General features: G+C 39.5%; 1 protein-coding gene across 1 annotated transcript in view; it reads right to left on the bottom strand.

Annotated features, from left to right (window-relative positions):
- Positions 1-2806: 2806 nt before the first annotated feature.
- The window catches only part of LOC126282470 (spermatogenesis-associated protein 5-like protein 1), a 95264-nt gene continuing 71812 nt past the window's right edge, over positions 2807-26258 (bottom strand). Inside the window, exons 7-9 of the mRNA XM_049982130.1 lie at positions 21222-21343; positions 16257-16496; positions 2807-7232 (exon numbers count right to left, since the gene is read on the bottom strand). Of these exons, the coding sequence (XP_049838087.1) occupies positions 7095-7232; positions 16257-16496; positions 21222-21343 (500 nt within the window). The 3' untranslated portion in view covers positions 2807-7094. The remainder of the gene's footprint in view (positions 7233-16256; positions 16497-21221; positions 21344-26258) is intronic.

Below are 26258 nucleotides of genomic sequence, written 5' to 3'. Positions count from 1 at the left end.
AGTCATTCCAATCTCGGGAGCGGAAAGACTTACCTTAGGGGGAAAAAAGGACAGGCGTACACTCGCGCGCGCGCGCGCGCACACACACACACACACACACTATATATATATATATATATATATATCCTGACGAAGCAGCCGCCGCTTCGTCGGTTGCGAAAGCTAGAAATTCTGTGTGTGTGTTTTATTTATTGTGCCTGTCTACCGGCGCTTTCCCGCTTGGTAAGTCTAATCTTTGTTTTTAATATATTTTTCCCATATGGAAGTTTCAAACAAAGATTCCAAGACTTACCAAGCGGGGAAAGCGCCGGCAGACAGGCACAATGAACAAAACACACAAACACACACACAGAATTACTAGCTTTCGCAACAGATGGTTGCTTCTTCAGGAAGGAGAGGGAAAGACGAAAGGATGTGGGTTTTAAGGGAGAGGGTAAGGAGTCATTCCAATCCCGCGAGCGGAAAGACTTCCCTTAGGGGAAAAAAAGGACAGGTGTAAACGCGCGCGCGCGCGCGTCCATTGTAATCTCAAAACTTCTTTCAAAACCCTTTGTCTGAAGTATGGGTATACTTTGTTCACAGTCAGGCTTCCATTTCATGAAGCAGTTAAAAAAGTTGAAGGACAGACAGTCACTATATTTGAAGTGGCTGATTGTATTAGTAAGTTCAAAACTACATTGCAGTCCAAAATTGAAGAGCAGTTCCTTCCCTCAAGAATTAAAACAATTCTTGAAAATCTTGAAACAGAGGTAGATCTGCTTCCAGCAGAGGTAAATAGTTTTCATAGTGCTGTATTATTTTTCAATGCAACTGCTCTATCCTACTTAAAAAAGTGGACTGAAAAAAAGTTTCCAGAACTTGGACTGCTACAACAGGTTACCTTGAATCAAATACCTGTATGGGATGACACTGAAAGAACCACTTCTCTTTTTTAACTGTTTTCCGTCTTATCCTTTAGTTGCTTTAAATTCGTGGAGGTATGTGCCGTCTATGCAACTAAATGAAGGCAGTTTGTTTGTTGCCATACGCGTTTCGCTTCATTTATTTGGGAAACATCATCAGCGGCCTGAAATACATCTTTCTTTTTATATATACAATAAGCGTATTATCTGCTAGATATAATCGGTTGATATATTACATTTTGTCGGTTTTTTTTAGGTTAGAAGCAACTTTTGTAGCACAAGTTCCATAAAATGATGTATCTTTAGTTTTACTTACAATTTCCAGTGCTGCTAACACATATATGTGTTTTTGGAGATGTATTTGCTGGTCTTCATGCTCCAGTTAGCCGAATCAGGTGTTGTTTAGCCATTTGTCACATCACATTTCACTTTCACTGCCATTTGGCGATCAACGTGTGTGTTTGCAGTGTGTAGTGTTGCCAACTGTTGTTATGTGTTTGTCTTTTGTTCTGTTGTGTTTTGTGGTTTTCATTTGTTGTGTGTCTGTGTGTGTGTGTGTGTGCAATCCTCACTTTTTTTTTTTGGATATAACAATAAAGAGAGAGAACAATAAACACACATTTGACATCTTCAGAAAGCCTACAGCCACAGACACAATCATACATGCTTCATCCAACCACCCACAAAATCAAAAATTAGCAGCCCTACGACACATGTTACACAGGCTAAATAACATCCCACTCAGCAAAGAAAATTATGAAAAAGAGTTACAAACAATACAACTTGTAGCCACTAACAATGGTTACAGCACCCATATAGTACAAAAACTCAATGAAAAAATTAAAACACACCTAAAGAAAAATCAAATTAAGCAGAGATTACAGAATCCCACAAACACTACAGCACACACAGAAACACAAAACAATAACACTCATGACATGAATAACAGAAAAAAATGGTATACTCTCACATACAAACACAAAACAACACACAAGATAGCAAATATATTAAAGAAACAGGGATTACAAATAGCTTACAAAACAAGAAACACACTCCAATCACATTTACAAACAACAGAAAAACCAGACAAATACCAAGGAGCAGGTATATACCAGCTAGAGTGCCAAGAATGTAAAGCAGTATATCTGGGGATGACAAACAGGAACTTTAAAACTAGGTATAAAGAAGTTGGAAATATGAGAACAGTCATTCTACCTTTGCCGAACACCTGATAAAACATGGACATGAACCATCCAACATGGAATGTGACATGACAGTTATCAGAGTGAATAATCACAACAAAAACCTCCTGACATTGCAAGAAAACTTCCACATACAAAGAGCCATTGCAATGGAAAAGAAGGTACTCAATGACCAAATCAATATAAACAATAACTCGCTGATCATGCTAGCCACCAAAACAATAACAAACTGAAGTGCAACCAGGATAAATAATTAATGAATATCCTTCCCCTCTTCTCTCTCTCTCTATCCCTCCTAATAAAAAAAATAAATAAATAAATAAAATTTTAAAAAAAGAGAGGAGACACACAACAAATGAAAATCACAAAACACAACAGAAACAAAAGACAAACACATAACAACAGTTGGCAACACTAACACATGTTGATCGCCAAATGGCAGTGAAAGTGAAATGTGATGTGACAAATGGCTAAACAACACCTGATTCGGCTAACTGGAGCATGAAGACCAGCAAATACATCTCCAAAAACACATATATGTGTTAGCAGCACTGGAAATTGTAAGTAAAACTAAAGATACATCATTTTATGGAACTTGTGCTACAAAAGTTGCTTCTAACCTAAAAAAAACCGACAAAATGTAATATATCAACCGATTATATCTAGCAGATAATACGCTTATTGTATATATAAAAAGAAACATGTATTTCAGGCCACTGATGATGCTTCCCAAATAAATGAAGCGAAACGCATATGGCAACAAACACACTGCCTTCATTTAGTTGCATAGACGGCACATACCTCCACGAACTACTTCTCTAGTTAGCGAAACTGTGCCATATGTTCAGTTTGCAGAAAATGTAATGTATGATGAGTATGTCAGTGTCAAACAGTTTGTGACCACTGAGAAAAATCATTGAATGGACTGCTAACAACACTGTTCCAGGTCAAAGATGGGTTGAGATGATTTCTCATTTCAGCCAGAATCATGTGCCATTCTCGAGTGTACTCAAGCTACTGGAGTTTCTTTTCTGCCTTCCTGGCACTAATGCTGCTACTGAAAGGGTATTTTCCCAAATGAACAATATATGAACAATATATGAACAAGTGACAAAACACAGTTTGCTGTAGAAACCATGAAAGCAATGTTAGTAAGTAGAATAAATTATGATGAAACTTGTGTCGAGTTTTTTCACATGATGTTGAAAAATACAGACTTCATAAAGAAAATTCACAGCACTGATAAATACAGTTGCCCTAATCACGCTCATTCATCTTAGAAGGTATTAATAAAATGTAAATGTGTTTTGCTTTGTAACAAATTTAATTGATATTTTGTATTTATTACATTTAATTGAAACCTTCTTCTCATATAATAAATAAATAAATACTTATAGCCTATTTTGCATAATTTTTAATGAGTCCTGGATTTGGGCCTAGGAAATATTTTAATGTCCCAAATTTGAGTCTATAAAATATGGTCACCTTGTCATTATGGTTCAAAGCTAATGGCTTCTTACTAAATGAAAACAAAACCCAGACTCTTTAGTTTCAAAGAGATTTCTAACTACCAAGAATTTGTAACTGTTAAATTTTTAGGTGTTACTATTGACAATAAATTAACATGCGAACCACACATTAAAAATATATTAGCTAGGCTTCCAAGAGTTATTTACCTAATTAGAAATTTAAAAAGACATTCCCAATGGTTATGTGATATCAGCATATTTTGTTTTCTTCCAAAGCATCATCTCTTATGGAATCTTACTGTGGGGTAGTAGCTGTCATATAAATTACATTTTACTTTTACTGAAGAAAGTAATAAGAATAATAACAGATTCTGATAAAACAGAACATTGTAAACCTCTGTTTACTAAACTGCAGTGTCTTACAGTAGTAAACTTATTCATCTACAATGTTTTATTGTACATTAGAGACAATGTGTCTAACTTTATGTTGAGAAGTGATATTCATAGCCTAGATTATCAAAATCGCAGAACTCCTACCTAGTTCTTGGACTAAGGATGTTTAATAGACTAAGTGCTGACTTTAAAGAACTGCCTGTAAATGTCTTTAAAGCTAAATTATAGGAGCTACTAGTGAACAATCCGTTTTACACTATTGATGAATTTTTTGATGATGAAAATACTGTAGTCTAATGTGTACTTATTTTACGTGAACCAATTTACATCGATATAGTAGTTTATGTAGAAATATATGCTCTTGACTTTGTCTATTGCTGTAATCAGCCAAATGACAATAATGATTATCAATAATTAGTCTCACTTTAGAACCTGAGTATCATCTTAATGTGGTTTCACACATGAGTTAACTGCTATTAGAAAGCAACAAAAATAATTATTTCGGATTTTTTAAAGAATAGGCAAACTTTAAATTGAGTTAATATCATGTTTTGAACACTGTAAAGAAAACAACAGTAAGAGTAATTTATTTGTTATTGCTTGTTGTGTTTCCTATACTCTCCTGTGTGTACACTTTCCTGCATTTTACACTTTTTTGGGTCAGTCCACTGAAAGTATAAAAAGGGGCTTTTACTGTATAGATGCTACATTTTATGTCCCCATTGATAAGTTTGCACAGTGGCTACATAAAAACAAACCAATCTAAAATAAACTGTTTACCTTTTATTATTACAAAACAACTCAGAAAGTGAGTGATTTCATCATCATCATGATCATCATAAGATCACTAGTAACATATCTGGACCAGTAACTGAAATGCGACGCACAATTTAACATTACGATAGAAAGATGTCTTTGTCTTTGGGGCTTCTTTGGTCGATATATTGAGTTGAGTGGAGGTCAACATGGTGAGTGGAGTTGAGGATAGCAGGCTGAGTGAGATAATGTAATCGTCTGAATTTAGGAAAGTAATCCAAGCGCTAAGGAAATACGAAGAAAAGCTAAGTGTGTATCCATCATTTTGTATTCAGCATTTAGACAGAGTTGAGGCAGGCAAGCCGAGTGGAACAATGCAAATGCCAGGAGCTATAAAAATAGCTGGGGTGTTAAATATAACAAAAGGAGAAAGACATCTATGTATACTGTTCATTTTTGAGCAGAATTAAGTCCTCAGCGCAATAAAAACTTTTGATTTAACTTTTTTCTTATAGTTTATGACTCCAATTATCAAAGTAGTATGAGTGACATGATGCAGGACAATCCAGTACTTGCTCCCCCACACCAGTATCTTACAATAACCAGAGAAGTTTTGCACCAAACTGTCACAAGTGGTTTACCTATTGTGCAAATTAAAAATTACCAATAAGGAACAGATTCTGTCTTCATATATTCATCCTCATTTAACATGCAAATATTTAGCAAGGGACCAATTTTCCGGTGCAGAAAAAGGGGCGGGGGGAGGGAGGGAGGGGGGGAGAGGGGAGGGGGGGGGGAAGAGAGAGAGGGAAAGATGGAGAGAGGGAGAGAGGGGGGGGGGAGAGAGAGAGGGGGGAGGGGGGAGAGAGAGAGAGAGAGAGAGAGAGAGAGTTACAAACTGAGCTTCACCATAGCCACACTTCAAGCCAAGCTTCATGGCAGCAACAGTTAAACTACAACTAATAACAGGACCTTCCATTTGTATTAAAGCCCATTTACTCTCAATGACAAAGCAGTCAGAGACTAACTTGAAGAAATGATGTTCACAATAACAGTTATGTTTCTGACATAGAACTTCCTAAAGCAAATATGTAATTTTTAAATTGAAATCTAAATCTAATCTGTAGTTTTTAATGTAAAATCTCATAATCAAACCTGCATAGTAAGTGCCGTCATCAAAACTCAATGTGTGTGATCTGTGGTACATGAATAAATGACCTGCCAAGAACATGCTTATATCATGCTACATGTCTGGTAAACCCCAATGGCCCAACATTTACATTAAAAACTTTCAGTCTAACCAGCTAATGGACAGAATACTGAAAGGAAGAACATATGAAACACTATTCACAGAGCTAATGAGCTAACCAAATCATTACAGGTCTTCATTTTTCTCATGTGAGTGGGTTAGACCCAAACACTTCATATGAAACTGTGTAGTACAATGTGCTTAGAGGCAATAAAAAGTAATTAATGTAATCTGTTGTTCAGATAGTGTGACAAAACAATTTGAAGAACAATGCAGAGATGCTGAAGTAGTCCAGTTCATATGTAACTTTGTTACAGCACATACATGTATGGTCAGCTAAGGAACATAGAAACTCCTGTTGTTATTAAGCTGTTATCACAAAACAGGAAATTCAACAGACCCACATTATGACTTCACAGTGTTTCATATTTTCTCTACTAAATACTAATAAATGGTTTGCCTTATATATCACAGACTAGCAGTGGAGAAATAAGGCAACCCATCAAATCCTTATACTATCTGGCCCATTATTTTGTAAAGCTGATATAAACTGTACATTTCACAATGTGGTCAAGAAAGACCTTTACAAATTAAGTACTATAACATGATTGCAGACTCATTTGCAGAATTTATGTCTTTAACTGACAAACTATCTGGCTCAATGGAACAGTAGTAAAGTGCCAGACTGCAGATCCAAATGTCTCCGCCTCAATCCCTGGTCACTCCTAGGATTCGTATCTGTCATCTTTAGCAATGTTTCTTGTTATGAAAAATGACGAGTTCCAACATGGTTTCGAAAACAGATTTACGTGTAGCTCCCTCTACAATCATCTGGTTGTAGAAGAGGAAGGGTATGACATACTTACTCCAACATGACCATGTGTAGTAAGCACTGTGGTATACAAACCAATCTTATGATTGGTAACAGTTTTAACTTTACTTTTGAGACCAAAGCATACACTGCCTTTCTTCTTGCTGCAAGGAAGTAAATCTCCGGAGTCTCAACAGAGAACAGGTTACCTTTCATTCTCTGTCTACTCCTGCACCTTTTTGGTGGCTAACACATCTTGAAGTGACATCTAGACATATGTCTGCGAACTGTAGACTACACATCAGCAAAAGGTTATTTCTTGTAGTTTTCATACCAGTGCACCTGCTCTTGTGACAAGGAGGGCCGAGACAAAGACAGAGCTTTGCTGAAGTGATTGTGCTTCACGTGACTAGCATCCATTCCTTCATCAGTTAGAGCCCACAAAGCAGCCTGAAAAAAATTTAAAAAACTAATGCTCTGTAATTAGGTAAGAATCACTTCAAACATCAGTAATGGATGGGATGGAATGAGACAAAATGTCAAGGATAAGAGATGGAGGGACAGGGCACATAAAGGTATACGAAATTGTTGCATTCCACTGCATATCACTCTCTTCCTGTTCTGCTACCTCTAACATACCCCTTTCGGACGTTGTCAGATCATTTGGGGAGGGGAAGTCCACTACATACAATATGAAAGACTAATACTGAAAGCTTTGATGTTATTCACTTCTGCACCTGTATAGTAAGCACACTACTAATTAGGACAGTCACATAGGACTCCACTTCAAAGAAGATACAATAAGCCAGTACAACAGGAAATATCTACATATACATCTGTACTCCACCAACCACCTAATGCTGCATGGGGGAGGGTACCTTTGTACCACTGTCACATCCCCTTTTCCTATTCTGCTCATGCATGGTTTGCACGAGGAACAATTGCAGTGTTCCATGTGACCTCTAATATTACTGGCCTTATTCTTTTGTGATATATCTGTAGAAGAAAGAAATTGGTTGTCTCTTCTAGGAATGTGCACTCTCAGAACTACCAGCACACCGCACTGCGATGCAGAATGCCTCTCTTGAAGTGACTGCACTGGAGTTCGCCGACCCATCAGCAATGCTTTCACACTTACTAGTGAATGCATAACAAAAAGTGTTGCTCTTCTTTGGATCTTCTCTGTTTCCTCTGTCAATCATATCAGGTATGTATTCCAGACAGATAAGCAATATTAAAGCTCAGTACAGCCGATAGATAACACAAAACAGAACAGAAAATTTACATTCCTAGCTTTCGGAACTTGCACTCCAACACATCCTTTCATCCCCCTGAACTGAACCTACGTTAACCAAACTCACTCCCATTTACTCTTCAGTCTTCTTCTTTTTCCCTCTCCTCTTTAACCATTCATACATCTTTTCATCCTATGTAGTTGTGTTTATCTTTATACGAGGGTCGGTCAAAAAGTAATGCCTCCCATTTTTTTTCTACTTAAAAAAATTAAGTTAAGTGAAAAATTTGAATTTGGTGCCATTCCTCAAACCTTCTTCTGCAATCCACTGCAGTAGTAACTTTCTGTGTCAACAGGTGGCAGCACAGCAGAAGTTTGTAAGATGGCCGACATCGATGTTCGTTTGAGACAGCGTTGTGTGATTGAATTCTTGAATGCAGAAGGTGAAACGCCCATACGCATTCATGAAAGACTGAAGAAGGTGTATGGTGTTGTGACAGTGGATGTCAGCACTGTTAGACGATGGGTTCGTCGTTGTAAGGAAGCTGAAGGGCAAACACCGTTGACTGACGAAAAGCGGAGCGGCAGGCCGGTGAGTGCAGTGACTCCACACAACATTCAGCAAGTTGATGACATCATTCGTGGTGACCGTCGGGTGACTGCAGATGAAGTGTGTCGCATTATTTCTCTTAGTAAAGGCAGTGTGATCACGATTATTAAACAATTGGGGTACTCAAAAGTTTGTGCACGGTGGGTTCCAAGAATGTTAACCGATCAGAATAAAGAGGCAAGGAAAACAATAGCCTCCCAACACTTGCAGCGGTTCCGTTTGGAGGGAGATGAGTTTCTGAAAAAAATTGTGACCGGGGACGAAACATGGGTGCATTTTTTTGAACCCGAATCAAAGAGGCAGTCAATGGAGTGGCGTCACACAAGCTCGCCGAGGAAGAAAAAAATTCAAAACTGTGCGATCGGCAGGGAAAGTTATGGCAACAGTTTTCTGGGATACAGAGGGTGTGATTCTGGTTGATTTTTTGGAGCAGGGATGCACAATAAATTCTGTTCAATACGTCACAACCCTCAAAAAACTTAAAGCACGTCTTCAGCGAGTTCGCCCAACAAAATCAATGGCAGATGTTCTTCTTTTGCATGACAATGCAAGACCACACACCAGTCGTCACACCTCTGACGAGATTGTCAAAATTGGATGGGAAGTTTTGCCTCATCCCCCATACAGCCCTGACCTAGCACCATCAGACTTCCATCTGTTCGGGCCACTAAAAGAAGCTCATCGTGGGATTCATTTTGAAGATGAGGAGGCCGTCAAAACATCCGTGCGTCAATGGCTTAGGAAGCAGAGCTGTGATTTTTACCGTGCTGGGATACATGCCCTTGTTCAAAGATGGACCAAAACTGTAGAGATGGGCGGAGATTACATTGAAAAATGACAAAATGATCCTCAATGTTGTGGTTTTCAACCTATGTAATTGCATTTAAATTTCCTGACAATTAAACGTAGAAAAAAAAATAGGAGGCATTACTTTTTGACTGACCCTCGTACTATATACCTCTTTACTTCTGTGTGCATCCTCTTTGGTTCGAAGCTGGCACAGTACTTAACAGTAGAATATCTTTGGCTTCCCTCTGACAACCATGTCTCCATCCTTGCTACCCTCCCTGTTTACCTTTCCCTGTTGCTCCATAACCTGGGTTGTGAGTAACTGAATCCACTTTCCCTTCTTCACTTTTTTCCCCTCTCCCCTCCCTGAAGAAGGAACAAAGTTCTGAAAGCTAGGAATGTAAATTTTCTGTTCTGTTTTGTGTTATCTATCGGCTGTACTGAGCTGAGGTAAGTACTGGCCAGCCCCTCAATCTCTTTGTTAGTATTTGTTTCACATCTTTATATGAGATTTTCCATTAATCATTAAGCAATATTAAAGTTCAGACACTTCGACAACATTGTCCCCGGAGCGCAGTGCTCTGGTGCTATACTTCGATTAAAACAATAGCTCAGATCACTGTAACATTAGTTTATCTCATGACAGGTTTCAGCTTATTTGAAATCATCCTCAAAATTTTTGGGCCCCCTATGGCTGGTGCTGGTGGCTCTTCAGTTTTTCACTTGATACCACAACTGTACACTGTCACTGCATATGATCTTGGTATCATGCAAAAAACCAAGGAGCCACTAGCACCAGGTATAGCGGGCCCAAAAACTCTGAGGACAGTTTTAACATGAGTCATAACTGGTCGTACAATAAAAAAACATTATTGTGATCTTGACTGTCATTTTAATCACAATATTCAAGTATTGGTTGAATGAAGATATTGTAAGCTACCTCCTTAGTGAGTGGGCTACATTTCCAGAGGATTCTTCCAGGGAATCTCAATCTGGCATCTGCCATGATAAGCTTTATGTAGATGTTTTATTTTGTATTGCTCTGTAGACATACACCTACATATTTTATGGGCTAATATAACAACAAAAATGATCAATTTTTGACAAAATAAATTAATTAGATAGATAGAAAATGCACTTACCATGCGGAGGCACAACACACTCATAAAAGAGGGTTACAATTACACAAGCTTTCAGGGCCAGTAGCTCCTCCTTCAGGCAGAAGGGCTGAAGGGGAAGGAAGAGGGATGAAAGAAAAGGACTGGAGAGGTCTAGGAAAAGGAGTAGATTTCTGGAAAGTCACCCAGAACCGCGGATTAGAGGAGACTTACCAGACAAGATGGGAAGAAAGACTGATTGTTGGGGACTGCATTGCACGAGATTTGAAAAGCTGAGAGCTTAAATATGGAAGGCGGGGTAATATGCGATACAGAGATTACTGCTTAACATCTTGCAAGAGTTAATAAGAGTAAAAAGCTAAGTGCATTGTACATAACAGATGTGGGAGGGGGCAGTGAAAAAAAGGACAGGTAAGACATTGAAAGATGTAGAATACTAAAACAGAGTGAAGAAAAGAGTAGTTACTATGAAGAAACGATGAAATGGAAGAAATTAGCATAAATTAAGGCCAGGTGAGTGGCAAGAACCAAGGTCACGTTGTAGCGCTAGTTCCCACCTGCATAGTTCTGAGAAACTGGTGTCTGTGGGAAGAATCTAGATGGCATGTGTGGTGAAACAGGCACTGGGGTCACAATTGTTGTGTTCTACAGCATGCTCTGTAACAGGATATTGCGAGTTGCCAGTATACACCCTCTGACTGTGCCCATTCATCCGAACTGATAATTTAGTGGTTGTCATGCTGATGTAAAAGACTGGTATATGACATCGTTTCACAGGTTGCTATCCCTTTGATAGTATGTTTTGCCAGTTACAGTGTTGGTATATGTGCTGGCAGAAGGTTGCATAGGGCAAGTGTTGCAGTGGGGACAGTCACAGCGGTAGGACCCATAGGTTAGGGAGATGGATGCAGGAACAGCATAGCATATGACAATAATATTGCGGAGACTGGGAGGGCAAATAAAAGCTGTTCTAGGTGTCGTGGGCAAAATCTCAGACAGAATGGATCTCACTTCACTTCGGGGCATGATTTTAGGAAGTCATGGCCTTATCGAAGTAGTTGATTAATACATTCCAGACGAGGATAACACTGTGACCAGTGGGGTGTTCCAAAGCTGTTTTTTGGAGGAAGCAGCAGTACCAGGATTGGATGTGATGACCTGGGAAATTTGCTTTTGAACTAGGCTGGTGGGGCAACTATGTCCAGTGGACGCTGAGGGGAGAATGGTGGGGTATTGTTGTAAACAGTCTCCATCCCTATCAAAACAAACATGTCAATAAAATTCTTCTGGGTTAGAGACCGCATTGTCATTTATAAAATTCCAACGTTTCGGCGTCTGTTGCAAGACGCCTTCCTCAGGGTGTGTTGCTATCTGCTGAATGAGCGCAAGTGTGGGTACATATATACTATGGAAGAGTGTTGTGATTGGATGTGAGGATGAGGAGGAAGGGTACTAGGAGTTCATTTTATTGGTGTTTGCATTGCGTCTTGTTATTGGCGGAAATAGGCGTTTTCCATTGGAGTTTCCTTTACTGCCTGCCATTGGCGGGAATCGGCGAATAGGAGACTTAGCGGCGACTGCAGCATAGCGTTGTTTACTAACTGCCTAGTATCGACTAGGCCGCGTCAGCGCTCTGTGTACCATCCTCCGCTGTGGCCTACCGCACGCCTGTTGCTTTGCGCGAGCTGTCTTTCCGCAAAGCTGCCACAGCAGGCAGCCAAGACGCTGGAAGTCTGTACCCGTCTTCTCTGCTCATATTATCGGGTCGCTTGGCTATTTCTATAGCCTCTCTAATCTTCCTCCTCAAACTAAACGGCTGTTTCGCCAGTACTCGGGCCTCTCGAAATTCGATGTTCATCCTGCACTGCTCATGATGTTCTGACACCACTGATTTGCTATATTGTTTGAGGCGGATATATCTCTCATGTTCAGTTAGCCTCGTGCTTATTGGACGCCCAGTCTCACCTACATACACCAGTCCACATTCACACTCGATTTCATAAACTCCGGCGGCATGAAACTTGTCAATTGTATCTTTTGTCGAGCCCAGAATGTCTTTTATTTTGTTGTTGCTACGAAAAATCGGCTTAATACCTGCCCGGCGGAGAATTTTGCCCAGACGTTCAGTAACCCCTTGTACATACGGTAGCACGGCGGTGTTCCGTGCTTCGTTCTGTATTTCCCTGTTGCCCTCCTCCTTCGGCGCCATGGTTTTGCGTATCAGCCTCATGTCGTAGCCATTAGAAGAATGTACCCGTGACGGACACCATGAACATCTTAGAGGAACGCATGGCACCTGACATCAGGGAGCTAGTGCGCCACTACTTGATGACCACCTATTTTAGGTGGAAAGGGGATTTTTACGAGCAGACGGACAGTGTTGCTATGGGTTCCCCTCTTTCGCCTGCTGCAGCAGACATTTTTATGCAAGCATTCGAAGAAACAGCACTCCTTTCCGCGCCATTACGCAAAACCATGGCGCCGAAGGAGGAGGGCAACAGGGAAATACAGAACGAAGCACAGAACACCGCCGTGCTACCGTATGTACAAGGGTTACTGAACGTCTGGGCAAAATTCTCCGCCGGGTAGGTATTAAGCCGATTTTTCGTAGCAACAACAAAATAAAAGACATTCTGGGCTCGACAAAAGATACGGTTACATCAAAACAAATGTGTTTGCCTCGAATGACAAGGCTGTGTAAGAGCAAACATTCGACATGGAAAGGATGGCAATTGTCAAAATGTAAGTACTGTTGTTTGTTAGTAGGTTTAATATGGACAGAAGTATGTAGCAGGCCTCCGGTGAGGACAAGATCAACATCAAGGATGCTCAGGATTTGGACTATGATCAAGTGAAATTTAATTGGGAGAAGGAATTCAGAGATTCCAAGAATTTTAAAAGGTCAGCCTCACCATGAGTCCACATGGTTAAGTGTATCTAAACCAAACCACGGGATGAAGACTTATGAATGCCAGAACAGCCCCCTCCAAATGACTCTCAATTTATGTTAATTTCTTCCATCTTTGCATTTCTTCATAGTAACTAGTCTTTTCTTCACTCCGTTTTAGTTTTCTACATATTTCATTGCCATACCCGTCTGTTTTTCATTGACCCCTCCCACCTGTGTTACATACAATGCACTTAGCTCTTCAATCTTATTAACTCACGCAAGATGTTTAAGCAGAAAACTCTATCTTGCACATTACCCTGTCTTCCACCTTTCAGCTCTTAGGTTTTCGAATCTCATCCAGTGCAGTCTCTCCTCCTCATTCTGTCCAATAAGTCTTCACTGACCCACATTCTGGGAGACTTTCCCGAAATCTATCCCTTTTCCTAGGTCTCCCCAGTCCTTCCCCTTCACCCCTCTGCCTTCCTTTCAACCTTTCTACCTGAAGAACCAGCCACTGGCTCCGAAAGCTTGCCTAATTATAATCTTCTTTTATGTGGGTGTTGCGCTGAGTTGTATTGGGGGGGGGGGGGGGGGGGGGAGGGGGGGGGCAGACAGCGAGGTCATCGGTATCTTCGGATTAGGGAAGGAAGTTGGCTGTGCCCTTTCAAAGGAACCATCCCGGCGTTTGCCTGGAGCGATTTAGGGTAATCACAGAAAACCTAAATCAGGATAGCAGGATGCGGGATATGCGGGGCGGGATATGGGTGTGTTTTGCTGCTGCTTGGGTGAGTACACTTTTTTTAATCTATCCAATTAATTCATATATTTTATGGATGTGACTGCTTCAAGTGATTATTCTGTAATCACGTAATTATTGTAATAATGGGTCTCTTACATTTGCTTGCACAGGGGCTGAACTTTCACTGCCTGTGTCACATGTTAATCCTCTCCAGGTCCTCTGCATTTTGTTACAATTTTCTAGCATTGCAACTTCTCTGTGCACAACAGCACCACCCGCAACAAGCCTCATAGAATCTCAGATTTCATCCATGAGGTCATTTATACATATTACTTACGTATATTGCGAAAAGTAATGATCCTGTAACATTCTTGTGGGATACACCCAAAGCTACTTTCATGTGGGTACATTTCTCTCCATTTGAATGTTCTGCTATGTTCTGTTAGCCAGGAATGTTTAAATTCATTTACATAGCTGGCCTCATATCCTCATATTTTGTTAATTAGACAGCAGCGCTGTTGAACTGAATGCCTTCCAGAAGTCAAGGAACACGGCATTGACCTGCATGCCAATACCTACTGCTTTCCGGGTCTCGTGGAAGAACAGAACAAGCTGCATTTCACAAAATCATTGTTTTAAGAGGCCAATTCGATCCTACAAAGGAGATTTTCAGTCTTCACCAACTCATAACATTCGAGTATAAAACAGGTTATAAAATTCTACAACAGGCCAATGTCAGATATAGTCCTGTAGTTTTGTCCATTCTTAAAAACAGGAATGACCTGCCCTTTTTTCCAATTGTTAGGAATTCTTTGCTCTTCCAACGACCTACGGTGTACTGCTGTAAGAAAGGGAGCAAGCTCTTCCACATTCTCAACAGAGTACCGTACTGGTATTCCACTAGGTCCAGTGGCCACTTCTGTTGAGCGATTTTGGTTGCTTTTCTATCCCAGGGTCACCTATTTACTACCTGTCTTTTTGACATTCGTGCAACAATTTAAAGGAGTAGTTACTGCATTATCTTCATCAGTGAAACACTTTTGAAAAAAGACATTTAGTATTTCAGCCTATGATTATCCTATGTTTTAGCGTCATCTTGGTCACAGAGTGTCTGGGCACATTGCTATTATTTGTTTAATGATTTAACATAAAACCAGAATTTCTTAATATTTTCTGTCAAATCACAGACAGAATTTTACTTTAGAATTTGTTGAAGCTTCACACGCACGCCTCTCCTTACACTAACTTTGCTTTGTTTGGTTTTTGTCTGTCTGTGAGTCTTTGGCTACATTTGAATTTGCAATGAAGTTCACTTTGCTTTTGTAGCAACTTTCTAGCATGGCTGTGAAGCCATGGCATGTTTTCAGCCCTCACAATTTTATCTGGTACATACCTGACTTGGGAGTAATGCACAATGCTTTCGAACTTTGTCCACTGGTGTGTGTATAGCATCTTATTTATTCACAATGTCAGAGTTTTATATTATGACTGTCATTGATATCATAAATGATCATCAAGTTTTCTGAATTGTATGCTTTCAATATTTGCAGCCCATAACTCCAAAAAGTAAAACCAATAACTCAAGACGTCAATAAATGCACTTCCATAGACACTGTGACTGTCATTTCAAATCAGGAGACTTAAGTCGCCTAGGAGGTAGGGCAGAAATTGATTTCCCCTTCCTCCAATGTATCTTCTAGTACTGTTACAAGGGAAGTCAAGTTACTCACCAAATTACTATGAACTAGGCATGTATTGAATGAAAGAACTGCGTCAGACAAAACAAAGTACGAGTTTACGTGAAACTGAAATAAATTGAAAAAAATCACTCAGTGATATTAGGAATTGTATAAGAACAGAATTTTTATTTGTTTTTCTTAAAGCAGGGCTCATTAAAATCAAGACAGAGTAACACTGTTCTGGCAGGTGTTTTGCCAGAACTGGTGGAAATATTCGTTAAAAGTATTTCCTTAAAACTGGGGTTTCTTAATTCAGAGTTTTACTGTACTTGTTAACTCATTATGTAAAGTGTTTAATTTATTTTTACTTATGACCTATGGTGTGAATTTTTATCAAATACATTTCATACATTACCTCCTTACACAAAACAGCCAAGTCCGCCCCACTGTAAAGGTCAGTGGCAGCTGCAACTGATGACAGGTCAACACAGGGAGCGAGAGGCATGTGCGCCGTATGTACACGAAGTATTTCCAGACGGGCATGCTCATTTGGTGCAGACACATACACCAAGCGGTCCAATCGCCCCGGCCTCAACAGGGCATCATCAAGCAAATCCGGCCTATTTGTTGCTGCCAGTACAATCACACCAGCTACCTGCAAGGTTTGTAGAACTTAAGCATACTCAAAACAAAATTGCATGTGCCCCCAAGCACTTGTATTAATATCTACAAACATTATGGTAAAATATTAAGTTAGCACTACTAACATCAAGCACACCTTTCAAACAACAACTGTGCCTATGCTGACCTGCTTCTATGCTATAAAAGCTCTTTACATCAGTAATGTCACAAGTATTTTTAATTCCTTTTTTTTTTATTGCACTGCTTTTCTCAAGTTACATGGAACCATTTGAGCCTAATTCAATCACACAACATCTAACTACTCATATTCACATAATGCTGATAAAAGGAAAATTTCAGGAATTGAAGAAGACATGACAAATTTGCATTATTATATTAATATAAAATATGTAAGAAAGTATGGTGAAGGCATCTAAGTTATTGTAGTTCTTTTTATGAGAGTCAACATTGCAAATCACAAATCCAATGAACCTACCCAAGCACAGGGACAAAAAAAATTTGGACAGGCTCTAATAATGGCTGACACAAAATTTGTGACCAGATACCATAGATTATTCTGTTAATCTTTTGCTATGCAAAAAACATTTCTGAATACACCCAGTTACACCAAAATACGGTGCTATTACATAAAAAATAAAAAGCTTTTGTATTACGGTGTCATTGTATGCAAGAATATTTCCAAAGTGAAGACTTCATCAGTCAAATTTCTGCACAAGATTCTGAATGTGATTGTTAGAAGAAACATTTTCATGTGCCGTCAGTCTTACAAATTTAAAATTTGAAATTAGTACCTAAAAATAATTTCCTGTTTCTTCATTAATCACTGCAGCTCCTGAATATGCGAAAGTTCTGAAGGCATCCACAATCTTGCAGCCCACAAGGAATTTGCGCATTTCTTGATTTGACTTTATGTTTCCATAAAATTTGTTTTGCGCATGTAAGCATAAGCTACATAAAAGAGGAATGGTTTCAAAAACAAATATTTTAGCTACATAATTTCTCAGTGAGGAAAACTTTGTAAAAAGAAAATGACACAGTCTTGGAGACTAAGTGACTGACATATTCCTTTATTTCTTATAATTTTTTATGGCACAATCAAATAAGCACTTCACAATGCCATAACAGGTTTTGATCAACCAGTTGTCATTTCCAAACTAAAGGCACATGGGGCAAGTGATTTCTGTTGTGTTGTTAACAATAGTCAAAAGCAACTTGTAAACAAGGTATTCATGTTGGTGTAATTTCTGAAGTAAATTTTTTCTAACATGAACATCAATTCTGCAAAGATAGAATAATTAGAATAGGAAAGTTTATGGCACAAGTGCTCCCTTAAAAGAGACAGTCATGTCAATCAACTATCTTGTCAAAAAGTCACCACGTGTGGCCATATCATTGAGTAAATGCATGGGTATGGAAAATTTTAACTGAAGATAACATTTAATGATTCAAAGAGTTGCGGACCAGCTAAAGTGGAAGCTTGGGGAGTGTAAGTTATTGTTTAAAATATTCATAAAGAAGGTACAGTGCAATAGTGTCCAGTTTGCCACACATATGTGGTGCAAGACTGATGCAACAAAATGCCAAAATGGTGGAGGGAAGGAGCAGTTCATGGTACTCTGATTAGCTTTGTGAAATGAACAATCATCCTGTGAATGAAATCAAAAATTTCCAACTGTATCATCCTATAATATAAAATGGCGTTACTAGCAGGGGCAGGCAGCAAGTTCATCAGATGGTGATGATAGTATATCTGAAATGCTGCTGCTTGTCTCAGCTAGATACTAAAAATTAGTTCTACCCCAACATCAATGTCAATATTCTGCAAACCATTGAAGTGTATGGTAATGAAGGACTTCTTACTGTGCTATGTATTAGGGCTTCTTCCTTCCCATTTGCATATGAATGGGAAGAAAGACTCTTTAAGTGGCTCAGTACTCACTGTTATTAGGCTAGTCTGATGTTTGTGGTCACTATGGGAATACCACCTAAGCACTTATCTTATGGTCCTAAATTCATCACTGGAAGTCAGTTATTGAAACTTTGTAAATAGGCTTTTACTGGACAGTTAGTTTCTAATTTCAAATGTCTGCCAATTTTGAGCTTTCAGCATTTCCATGAGGTTCTTCCTCAGGTCAAATGAACCTGTCATCATTCAATACCCCTGGTTGGTCCTATTTGGTATGGGTCTCATACATTCAGGCCAAATTCTAGCTTAGGTGACACACAAATTTCATATGCAACACCTTTTGTATACTGACAATATTCCTAGCATCCTAAAATGGAATCAATGTCTGCAACCTGCTTCAACTATTGTATCCCCACGAATCAAGTTGGCTAATTCAAACTATGACACACTGACACTGCAGCCATAGGATACTAAATTCTTGCATTTTGCAAAGTTTTACATTTCTGATCATTTTAAGCAAGTCGCCAATCTTTGCATCACTATGTTGTTATGCTTTTTCAGGCAGTATTTCAAGGTAACTATCATTAGCATAAAAGACTGAGGCTATTACTACTGACATTGTCTGCCAGGTTCCTAATATGCTACATCATCATTAAGGGTCCCAACACACTTCCCACACTTCCTCAGGGTAAACATTACATTACTGCTGTACCTGTTGGCTCCTCATTCAGGATAATATACTGTATCCTCTGTACCAAAAAATCCTCAATCCAATCAAAACTTTTGCTTGGTACTGCTTGTGATGGGGCTCAGGAAATATTTCAAGATTCTACAACAGATGTATACCAAAGATGTGGACTGCAATTTTGAGGGTTGCTTCTGCTGAGCACCTCAAACAATGGAAAATCCAGGATGGAATAGCGACAATATTATTTTAAAGGAGATACTGTTACTCACCATATAGAGGAGCTGTTGAGTCACAGACAGGAACAACAAAAAGAAGTAGGAAACACACAGGTGGCCACTGACTCTGGTCCAAAGCTCACATGTATAGCAATCTTCTTTGCTGTGCTTGTCTGCAACTCAACATCTGCTGACCTGACAGATGAGTGTGACTTTTGCTTTCTTCCAACTACTGGCCACGGTTTTTCTGTTTAAGAAATTTTCTGTATATGTTGGTTAGTGGAGGAACTAAATCTCAGCATTTCTGCTTTCGCTTCTATACTTTCAATTTCAATTCCTGTTCATTCACAAGTGTCTGAATATTAACTTTGATGCCACACACAGCCTTTGCAAACAACTACACTTTCTTCGTGTTTTCTGAGAGGACTTTTGATAAGATTTTGCAACAGCAGTCACTGAAAGCTTCATGCACTGCCCTTTTGACAGTCTCAACATGTTTCATTTAGCATCTCCCTATCTATATCCTAGGTTTCATTTTACACTTTGGGAAGTCTCTTTACAGAAACTATGTAGCATGGTTGGTCTCTGCCATTATGATCTGTTCTACTACATACTTCTCAATCTGGTACATGGTGAATTATTCTTCTAAACAGTTACTCCAAATGCTCCTGCTCACAGCAGTATAATTCTAATTTTTCCTTGAGATGCGACACTGCCATCTTTATCTAGTTGGCTGAATACATAAATCTGTTCACTTGTTTTATTCATCCTTCGTACTTCAGTAATTATTTATGTTGCCAGTCCAGTTCAGCACTGCATTAGTTGTCCGATCTACCTATCAGAGCTTCAGTATTTTCCAGAGCAGCATTACAAGTACTAAAATACCCCTCCAAACAATGACGTAATAACCCCCTGGAATATAACATAACACAGCAAGTGGAGTACTTGCAAGAGAAATAAGTAAGTTACTTATGTGGTTAAGAGTCCACTGTGGCCTCCATGGGACTGGAATGGCTGACAAGTTAGCAAAAGAAACAACAACCATGGGCATTCTGCAATAAGATAAGGTTCCATACTCAGATTTCATAATACAAGTCAAGGAAGTGTTAAGAAACAAATGCGACTGAATGGAAAAGACTTAGTGCTACTAGAGGACATCATCACAGTGAATTATAACTATATGTATCTCCATTCCACTACTGTATTAATGACTCATACTTCACTGATTATATGTGACCATACTCAGAGGTATGACTTGCCACAATGAGTGTGGAGAGCAAGATGACATTAATCACACTGCTCCCCTGTCTGTGAAAAATATAGACAACTGACTTCCTACATCATCAGTTTCTGAAGTAGAGGAACAAAGAACCTCACAGCATCACAAAGCTTCTCTCTACTATGGATGTCAGCATCTTCAAACTATTATCTATCTTCTTTGCTGCAGAGGGTGTGGAGATATGACAGTAGGAGGCTCACAAGATCATCTCAAAAATTCTCAAAAACCTAATCATAAAAAGGGCAACATTAAGAATTTTGATGGGACTGTACATGACTGAGAAAGAGTGGGGCTGCAGCATGACAATTTTGTGAATAAATGCTCAACATAATGAGCCCAGATTCGAGGGCAATGAGGCAAGGAATGTAATTCAAATACTCTGAAGTGAAAGAGAGAAGATAATTCAACTGAACTGTGTGTTTTTATTATTTTGCTTTTTTAATCACCATTGTGTGTTCACGGGCATAAGGAAAATGAGCAACATCATAATGCCCAGTTTGACTTATTTGCTTTGTATTCCATATGATACAGTTTCTGGAGAAACTGACTCTCCTCAGCCATCATTAATTGTGTACATGTGGTGCATGATGGCCTCTTCCCATAAAGCAAAGCTTCCCCTTCCACATTATGAATGTGGAACTGCTACTTACTTTTGCTTGAGAACCTTGAGTGTCCAATGGTCCACCAATACCATCCATTTCTAGTAGAAAGGCAGACAACACTCTCTCCTGAACACCCCTCTCTCTTCCCTGGCGGCTTCCCACGAGAGCATCTGGTGACACATTTTCAAGACAAAATATCTATTAATAAGCAACAGTTACAGGACCTAATGGCTACTGAGATAATATTGTAACCATAAAAAGGCACAGAAAATTACTTAAAAATTACAAGGAAACAACAGCTGATCAGTATTTACTTTCAGGAGACATCGTTTCAATTTCCAGTGGCAGGCGGCACTGTGCCTAGCTGAAGCTGTGTTTCTGTTACTAGTAGAAAACAGTCAATTTTCATAGAGTAAAGTGATTGTGTGAAGCATATTTTGTAAGTAAGTTTGTTCTTTTATATCTCGTTTATCCAGCCAACTGAAGATTTGGTGATCTGAGGTTTTTACCACTTAAAAAAGCACCATGCCTAGTAAACTGTATTCTGCCAATGGTAAATATTGTCTAATATCAAAAAGTACTTGTGATAAGTAGTCATCAGCAGTTACATTTTATTGTAAATTAGACTACCTGAGTACCCGACACTGTCCTGGAACATATTTATTTCAATCCTATTAGTACAGTCCCCCCCCCCCCCCCCCTCTCTCTCTCTCTCTCTCTCTCTCTCTCTCTCTCTCCATCCATCTCCACTTTTCTTTCTATGACCACCTTCCATTTCTCTGTCTTCCATCCCTCATATCTCTTGAACTGTGTATCATAAATAGATATAATTTTGCAGGTACATTCAGTGATAACATCATCTGTAAAATGTGCCACAAAACGGTTAGTAGTACGAATAAATAAATTAAAAGTCATGCCTGGTGCTAAAGCAAACAGTCAAAATATAGTAAACGAAAAACTTACTTTCTTTCATCATCATGTGGGGGAGGGTCCATGAAAAAAGATCTGTAAAGATTTGAAATGATGTGTAAAGTTTATTTCAAGTCACCAAGTGCTCTTTTTCTCAAATACTTGATTAAAATCCGTGTATTTATGCACTGTGCCCTAACATGTATAAATATCTCTTTTTTCCGTAATCCAATTTTGATGCAATATGGCCTATACGATGCCCCTTGTCATGCTGAAGTTATCAGTGAAAATCCTATTTTTTTTTTAAAAAAAAAAAAAAAAAAAAAAACCACCACCTGTCTACTAGTTTCAAATGATCAGCAGGTCTGACAGATAAAGTTTTAGCAAGACTTTCAATCACAATATCTTTTTTTTCTGTGATCTAATTTTGATAAACTAAAGCCTATACAGTGTCACAGACTACACTCTAGTTACCTGTGAAAACCCCACAAAAGTTAGTCTAGTAGTTTAGGAGATCAGCATATTTGAAGACAGATGGTTTTACAGATTCATTATTAATATATATAGGTTAATTAACAATTACGTGAGGGCTGGTTCTTGTTTTAAGCAGAAATGATTAACTTTTTCATTATAACATGCACCTGAATGTGGATGTTTCTGTAGGGTACATAGAGTGGAAGTGGTATGTGTAGATTGTGAGCTGGAATTTCAGTGGGACAACTGTAGTGGGCAATTGAATAGGGAATTCAATGAGGCTCTCCCATGGAAGTGTAGGTTCTGCAAAAGAGGTGAGAATCACTAAACAGGAAGCAAAGATTTGTACCCTTCGGGCTGAATTAGATCACGCAAAATTTGAACTACATAGGCTGAAGGGGAAAATGGTCATAGGACCATCACACAATGAAAGATCCCTGTGGTTCAAGGTATCAGGAAGTCCTTTTTTTTGTTTGAATTTAGGCTCAGGCAACCCTACTGTGAAAAAAGTTACTTTAACAGAAGAGTCCCACAAGATGCTTAAGGATGCATAAAAAAGTAAAGTTAGGTTATTTCATCAGAATATTAGAGGACTGAGTAATAATGTAAAAGAGCTTCCTGTCTACAAATTTTAGAAAGCTCCAAAAAGATAGACGTCATGAGCTTATCTGAGCACTATATAACTACATGGTTAAAGAAGTTAAATATAAAAGATTACACTCATGTAGGTCTAACAGGGAAAAGGAGGAGTTGTTGCATAAATTAAGATAAAAAACAAGTTCAAAAAGATTGATACAAGTGGATCTTGTAGTGATCAGCACACAAAAGTATGTGCTTGTGAATTAACACTGAAAAATATTTCACTTTGATTTGTAACTGTGTACAGATTCCTACTCCCAAATTTTGGACTATTTATGAGGAATTTGGATTCTTTATTATGCTACCTGACAGACAGCAGCAAGCTGTTAATGGTATGTGATTATTTCAATGTAGATTTTCGAAAGGATTTTCATAGGAAAAATGAGCTGGAACCCTTATTTGGATTCTACAACCTTAATCTCAGCAATCACCTTTTCAACACAGGTGGATCAAGTGAGTAGGAATTACTAATAATGTTTTCTTTGATGAAGCTCAAAGCAAGAAAATAACTGTGTACCAATTAACAATTTGCTCTCTCTAATCATGATGCACATTTAGTTAGGATTAATATGAGGGCTACCCACCTCCCCCCTCCCCAGCCCTCCAACCACTAATCAGTGAAAACCTGATGAAACTTCATGCAAAGTTTCTGGTATGTCCATTGAGCATGTCACATTGCTCATTTCAGATCTGAGTACACAGTGAGTACGTAAACATGCTCAGAACAGTAGTGTCTCCCGTTAAGTGTGAAGTGCCTATTAGGCATTCCGGATCGGATGTTGAAAAACACTGAAATATATCATATCACTATTTGAACATAGTTTATGTAAATAAAATAGAAAGAAACTTCCACATGGGAAAAATATATTAAAAACAAATATTTCAAGACTTACCAAGCGGGAAAGTGCCGGTAGATAGGCACAATGAATAAAACACACAAACACACACAAAGAATTTAGAGGTTTCGCAACCGGCGGCTGCTTCGTCAGGAAAGAGGGAAGGAAAAGGAACGATGAAAGGATGTGGGTTTTAAGGGAGAGGGTAAGGAGTCATTCCAATCCCGGGAGCGGAAAGACTTACCTTAGGGGGAAAAAAGGATAGGTATATACTCGCGCGCGCGCCCACACACACACACACACACACACACACACACACACACATATATATATATCCATCCATACATACACAGACACAAGCAGACATATTTAAAGGCAAAGGGTAAGGGCAGAGATGTAAGTCGAGGCGGAAGTACAGAGGCAAAGATGTTGTTGAAAGACAGGTGAGGTATGAGTGGCGGCAACTTGAAATTAGCGGAGATTTAGGCCTGGTGGATAACGAGAAGAGAGGATATATTGAAGGGCAAGTTCCCATCTCCGCAGTTCGGATAGGTTGGTGTTGGTGGGAAGTATCCAGATAACTCGGACAGTGTAACACTGTGCCTAGATGTGCTGGCCGTGCACCAAGGCATGTTTAGCCACAGGGTGATCCTCATTACCATCAAACACTGTCTGCCTGTGTCCATTCATGCGAATGGACAGTTTGTTGCTGGTCATTCCCACATAGAAAGCGTCACAGTGTAGGCAGGTCAGTTGGTAAATCACGTGGGTGCTTTCACACGTGGCTCTGCCTTTGATCGTGTACACCTTCCGGGTTACAGGACTGGAGTAGGTGGTGGTGGGAGGGTGCATAGGACAGGTTTTACACGGGGGCGGTTGCAAGGGTAGGAGCCAGAGGGTAGGGAAGGTGGTTTGGGGATTTCATAGGGATGAACCAAGAGATTACGAAGGTTAGGTGGACGGCGGAAAGACACTCTTGGTGGAGTGGGGAGGATTTCATGAAGGATGTATCTCATTTCGGGGCAGGATTTTAGGAAGTCTTATCCCTGCTGGAGAGCCACATTCAGAGTCTGATCCAGTCCCGGGAAGTATCCTGTCACAAGTGGGGCACTTTTGGGGTTCTTCTGTGAGAGGTTCTGGGTTTGAGGGGATGAGGAAGTGGCTCTGGTTATCTGCTTCTGTACCAGGTCGGGAGGGTAGTAGTGGGATGCGGAGGCTGTTTTCAGGTTGTTGGTGTAATGTTTCAGGGATTCAGGACTGGAGCAGATTCGTTTGCCACGAAGGCCTAGGCTGTAGGGAAGGGACCGTTTGATATGGAATGGGTGGCAGCTGTCATAATGGAGGTACTGTTGCTTGTTGGTGGGTTTGATGTGGACGGATGTGTGAAGCTGACTATTGGACAGATGCAGGTCAACGTCAAGGAAAGTGGCATGGGATTTGGAGTAGGACCAGGTGAATCTGATGGAACCAAAGGAGTTGAGGCTGGAGAGGAAATTCTGGAGTTGTTCTTCTTCAATATATCCTCTCTTCTCGTTACCCACCAGGCCTCAATCTCCGCTAATTTCAAGTTGCCGCCACTCATTACTCACCTATCTTTCAACAACATCTTTGCCTCTGTACTTCCGCCTCGACTTACATCTCTGCCCTTACCCTTTGCCTTTAAATATGTCTGCTTGTGTCTCCCCCTAAGGTAAGTCTTTCTGCTCCCGGGATTGGAATGACTCCTTACCCTCTCCCTTAAAACCCACATCCTTTCATCATCGTTCCTTTTCCTTCCGTCTTTCCTGACGAAGCAGCCACCGGTTGCGAAACCTCTAAATTCTGTGTGTGTGTTTGAGTGTTTTATTCATTGTGCCTATCTACCGGCGCTTTCCCGCTTGGTAAGTCTTGGAATCTTTGTTTTTAATATATTCGAAAATAGTTTCCCGCATAAGATAAGCAGAAAGGACACCAAACAGCCATGTCAAAAACCATTAATCACTAAGAGTAAAGAATCTTGAGAAAGGCCAAGGGAAATGTACTTGTTGGGAAGAACAAGCATAGAGATCTTGCAGTTAATTGCAAACTATGAAAACAATGCAAAATTGCTCAGAAAAGCCATTAAGAACCAAGGAGCATACACTTTATGTCAGAAATCACTACTTCTGACAACAGACTTAAGGCTATAAAGAATGTAGGAAATGAGAAACAGGACTACTTGCTAAAGAACAGGATTAACCAAATTAAA

Source organism: Schistocerca gregaria, chromosome 1 (assembly GCF_023897955.1).
Source record: "Schistocerca gregaria isolate iqSchGreg1 chromosome 1, iqSchGreg1.2, whole genome shotgun sequence".
Classification (NCBI taxonomy): Eukaryota; Metazoa; Arthropoda; class Insecta; order Orthoptera; family Acrididae; genus Schistocerca; species Schistocerca gregaria.
This window is presented reverse-complemented; position numbering and strand designations above follow the sequence as displayed.